General features: G+C 53.3%; 1 protein-coding gene across 1 annotated transcript; it reads right to left on the bottom strand.

Annotated features, from left to right (window-relative positions):
* Positions 1-1,252: 1,252 nt before the first annotated feature.
* On the bottom strand, positions 1,253-3,850 carry LOC109782086 (cyclin-dependent kinase inhibitor 5). The gene is made up of 3 exons (XM_020340669.4): positions 3,341-3,850; positions 1,786-1,983; positions 1,253-1,679 (listed from the first exon to the last, which is right to left on the bottom strand). The coding sequence occupies exons 1-3, from the start codon at positions 3,724-3,726 to the stop codon at positions 1,610-1,612; spliced, it is 654 nt and encodes a 217-aa protein (XP_020196258.1). The 5' UTR covers positions 3,727-3,850; the 3' UTR covers positions 1,253-1,609.
* Positions 3,851-4,518: the final 668 nt, after the last annotated feature.

Here is a 4,518-nt window from a genome sequence, read left to right as displayed (position 1 = left end):
GGAGCCGTCCAACAGAAAAAAGGGATGATTTCATGGAAATTCTCAGAGCCAGTTCTATATAGTACTCCCTCCGTTTCTAAATACAAGTCTTTTTAAGGATCTCAATAGAAACTACACACGGATGTATATAGACGTGTTTTGAAGTATAGATACGTTCATTTTGCTCCGTATGTACTCCCTTCGTCCCTCAAAAAACGTATTACATTATGAAACGGAGGGAGTAGTTCAAATTAAAATCTCAAAAAACAAAAACTCCCTCTGTAAACTACTTTAGTGATCTAAACGCTTTTACGTTAGTTTAACAAGGCATTACTATTTAGGAACGGAGGGAGCACAATTCAGGGGACACGTACCGTAGAAAAATCCGGCGTGTAGGTGATTTTATTCGGGCGAGACTTGCGTAAAAACCACTGTAGTGGTTTCCACCAAAAAACTAATTTTAAAACTCGGCGTTGCAGTTGCAGAGAGGACTGCGAGCGAGGCAGGGAGCGGGACAAAGTTAAGCGTCCCTGCATTAGCAATGTTGGTACTCTTGGTTTTATCGAGGCCTGCATTCCCAGAGTTACCCCGCAACAAGGGAGGCAGCGATTCCAGGCAGCAATGCAATGCAATCCTGGCATCCTGATGCTGCTGCTGCTGCTTTGATTAAACAAGCACCAGAACTAATAAAGCAGATGGTAAAAAAGGCTCAAGTGAAAAGGACAGTGGGCACCTTCCTAGCATGGATGGAGGTAAAAGGAGCGGGTTGGAAAACCCGACCTCTCCCGGCGCACGGGTAGGCCAAAAAGAGCAACTTTGTTACCAGTTCACCTGCTGGGTAACAAGTGCCTGCTGCCAAGAAAGAAAGGATGATTCAGTAAGAAGACCATCCATGATGAGCGCCATCAACTCACCACACAAACAGTCCAAGCTTTGGCTTCCCATCAGTCTCACAGCTTCCACCATGACCACGACCACGACCAGCATCCACTCAGCTTACTGCAAAGCAAAGGGCACACAAGTGCACAACAGTAACCTCACAGGTCCAATCACACACACGATGCAGCTATAGTAGCCTAGTGCCTAGTGGAATCCATCCAAGCCCTCCCGCATCAACTTGCTTGCCGCTTGATCACCACCAAGAAAGCAGTCCAACGCCACCCCAGCTTTTCAGACAAGATGATGACAAGTTCCCACCCCATCCATTCCATGCATGCACGAATCACACACAGTCACAGTCACAGCACTGCAGAGATGGAGATTGAGAGTGGGGTGAAAATAAATCTAGCTCTGATTCATTCATTGATGGAGGACCGGGATACAGAAGATAACCGAGCTGCTAATCAAGCTAGAGCCTACGGAAATGAGATGTTGTTAACTAACGATGGTTACAGTGAGGTTGGGGATCAGGCTGAGAGATGGCTGGCTGGCTGAGCTACTGCTGACTGACTGCGGGCTAACTCTAAGTTTTTACAACAGGTGAATCAGAAACCTAACGCTACTGCATTTGCATCGCGCCCACGGCATATGACATGCTGCTGCTGCTGCTGATGGTGGTGGTCATTCTGGTGTTACAGAGATCAATGGAGGAGCTCCTGGTTGTGGTGGTGGTGGTGTGAGGTATGAAGCCCTAGCAGTCCAGCACCGTCCACTCGTACCGTCCGGGGAGCGGGCGCTCGCTCGCGGGACAGAAGTTGTACCTGATTAGAATGAAGCAGCGAGTGTTAGAACAATTGTATGAACAAGAAGCTTGATCTTCAGTGAGCATGTTTAAATGATGGTGGTAGGAGGAGGCAGAGTTCTTACTTCTCCCTGAAGGTCTGGTGTTGCTGCTGCTCCGCGGCGGCGAAGAACTCGTCCATCTCGAGCGAGCTCGGGACGTAGCGGCAGACCGGCGTCTGCGCCCTGCGGCGGGAATGGTTGCGGGCCCCGGTCGCCGACCCGGGGGTGCTCATCGTCTCCGAGCTGTAGATCAGGCTGCACGGCGTCGTCTCCCTGGCGCCCCTGCAAGCAACATGAGGTTCAGAAGCTGAAATGCACACGAGGTCTTGCAAATTACTGCAGATGCAAGCTGGGTTGGTGAGCTCAGATGAGACCAAGCTACAGGAAGTTGAACACGACAGCTCATGTTCTAGCATGATCTTGTCCATTTCATTACTTGCAAGTGCCCCACGCTAGACAATGTCAGGTGTACCTGATAATTGGTGCAGCTCAAGCACACTGAATGACTGGATGCTGACAAACAAACAACAACTTGGCCTAACACGGCCAAGCAAGCTAAATGGGCGCGTTCAACATGCATACGCCGGACAACGGGACCACGAGATCAATCATACGAACATAAGTAGAATTAAATAAGCCGGAGAAAGATATATTTACTGAGGTCTTCCAAGGCCTGAACTACCAGTAAGTAAAATTTGTGCTGTTCAAGTGGCAGGTGCACTCACAACACCAGGTAATTTAACGGAGGCAGCTCCCTTTCACCCCAAGCGTCTGAACAATAACGTGGTCCGGTGTCCATTCAACGTCCGGTCAGGAAGCTAACAAGAGGCCAGCAAGCATTCAATGGCGGCGGTGGCGCTCTGGTACAAGGGCCAATGATGAGCAGCAAGCCATTTTCACCCACGGCGGTGGCGACTGGCGGGCGGGCGAGAAATGGGGCCCTGACCGCGACGGCGGTGGCGCCTTTGGGGGATTGAAATTGCTGGCGAAAGAGCGGGAGAGGGGCCTCTCCCTCTGGTTGCTGTTGGGAAAGATTGAGGCCAAGCCAATGGAGGGCGGCTATGGTGGGGAAGGCTACTTTCCCCTGCCACTACGGGGAAAAGGCCACGGCCACTGGAGGAGGAGGCTCCACTAATCGAGTGCAGCGCCCACTTTGATTGGGGGTTGATTGAGTGCGCCTTGATGGATGCATCTTTGTTTGGCCGGGAAAAATGGCGGCTTTTTTGGAGGGGGGAAAATGGGGGCCCTTTTTCGCCGGGTCAACACGGCGGGCAGGCGTTTCTTGGATTCTTTCAAAGCTACGGCCAACGGCTCCAGCTTGAGGAAAATCAGGAAACTGCAAGGGATTATTCCCGCAAGCATCCGGGCGAAATCAGCACAAGGTTTGGCTCAATCCTGTGGAGAAAACCAGCGGGCCAGCGGCGGCGCTCGTTTGAGAGGGGAGGGGATTCGTGTTGAGATTCGAGGCCGCGCAGCGGCGGCGCTAATGGAGCAGAACGAAACAGCGGCGGATATGAACCCTAAACCTCAATCGTATTGGTATCGGCCGGGGCGGAGGGGATTGCCGACTGAACCGGAGGGGAAGGATTGAGGGGAGAGGAAGGGGGGAGGAAAGAAGGCGCTGGTGCTCTGTTCTTACCTGTCGGTGGCGTCCCAGTCCAGCACGTTGTCGCCGAAGGAGACCTCGAGGTCGGCCTCGAACCCCTCGGCCGCGAACGACTCCATCCCCCTCCCACCAGCGGCGGCGGCCCTCCTCGCGGCCGGCTGCGGCGCGTCCCCCTTCTCCTTGGGCCCCGGCGGCGGCTGCTTCTCGAGCCTCCTGCTCCTGAGCTCGAGGTAGTCGCCGTCCTCCTGGCCCTTGCGCTGCGGCTGCTGCGAGGGGGAGGGGGAGGGGGAGGGGGAGGAGGGGCGGTGCTGCTGCGCGGCGAGGGTGCGGGAGCGGGTGCGGACGCCGAGCAGCGCGCCGGCGACCTCCATGACGGCCACCTCCCCCGAGGCCTTGCTCTTGCGCATGTACTTGCCCATGGCGCCCTGCTTCCTCTGCTTCCGGTGGGCGGCGGCAAGGTGAGCGGGTAGCTGGCTGGGCAGCGGGAGGCGGGGCAGGGGAATCGCGGGAATAATGGGGAGCGGGAAAAAGGGCGCGAGGGGGCGGGGGATTTGGCGGGCTCGGGCGCGCGAGGCCGCCGCTGTATTTAGAGAGGGAGAGAAAATCGGGGAGGACCCGCGCGCGCGGCCTGGCCCGGCTTGGCTTAGGTAAGAGAGAGAAAGAGGTTTGGATTCTCTCTTCTCTCTTCTCTTGGGGTGGCGTCGCCGCGTGGGGGTGCGGGTTTGGGGGTGTCCGAGGGCGGGCCACATGGACATTGCCATGCCATGGCACCAGTCACCAGAGGTGGAGATGGGTGGGGTATGCCGTTGCCATTGCGATGGTGGGAACATAAATGGGAGGGAAGACGATGCTTATTGGGTGGATGTTTAGGGAATAGGGGGTGTTTCCACTACTGTGGATAAAAAGATATTCTCCTCACATACTCCCGTCGTTTTTATTTACTCCGCATATTAGGGTTGACTCAAGTCAAACTTCATAAAGTATGACTACGTTTGTAGAAAAGAATATAAATATTTACCATAACAAATCTATATGATGTGAAAGTGCATTCAATAATGGATCTAATGGTATTGATTTGTTATTATGCATGTTAATATTTTTATCTACAAACTTTGTCAAACTTTTACAAACCTTGACTTTGACCAAAGCTAATATACAGAGTAAATAAAAACGAAGGGAGTAGAAGGCAAAATGGATTATTTTGATATATA

Source organism: Aegilops tauschii, chromosome 4 (assembly GCF_002575655.3).
Source record: "Aegilops tauschii subsp. strangulata cultivar AL8/78 chromosome 4, Aet v6.0, whole genome shotgun sequence".
Classification (NCBI taxonomy): domain Eukaryota; kingdom Viridiplantae; phylum Streptophyta; class Magnoliopsida; order Poales; family Poaceae; genus Aegilops; species Aegilops tauschii.
The sequence above is the reverse complement of the archived record's forward strand: the minus strand, read 5'-3'. Positions and strand labels throughout refer to the sequence as shown.

What these genes read in the sequence shown, in the direction of transcription:
- LOC109782086 (XM_020340669.4), bottom strand. Translation starts at nt 3,726, where the DNA reads ATGGGCAAGTACATGCGCAAGAGCAAGGCCTCGGGGGAGGTGGCCGTC. An exon ending in GACTGGGACGCCACCGACAG is followed by an intron (nt 1,984 to 3,340) that starts GTAAGAACAGAG and finishes TGTTGCTTGCAG; the next exon opens with GGGCGCCAGGGAGACGACGC. An exon ending in CACCAGACCTTCAGGGAGAA is followed by an intron (nt 1,680 to 1,785) that starts GTAAGAACTCTG and finishes CATTCTAATCAG; the next exon opens with GTACAACTTCTGTCCCGCGA.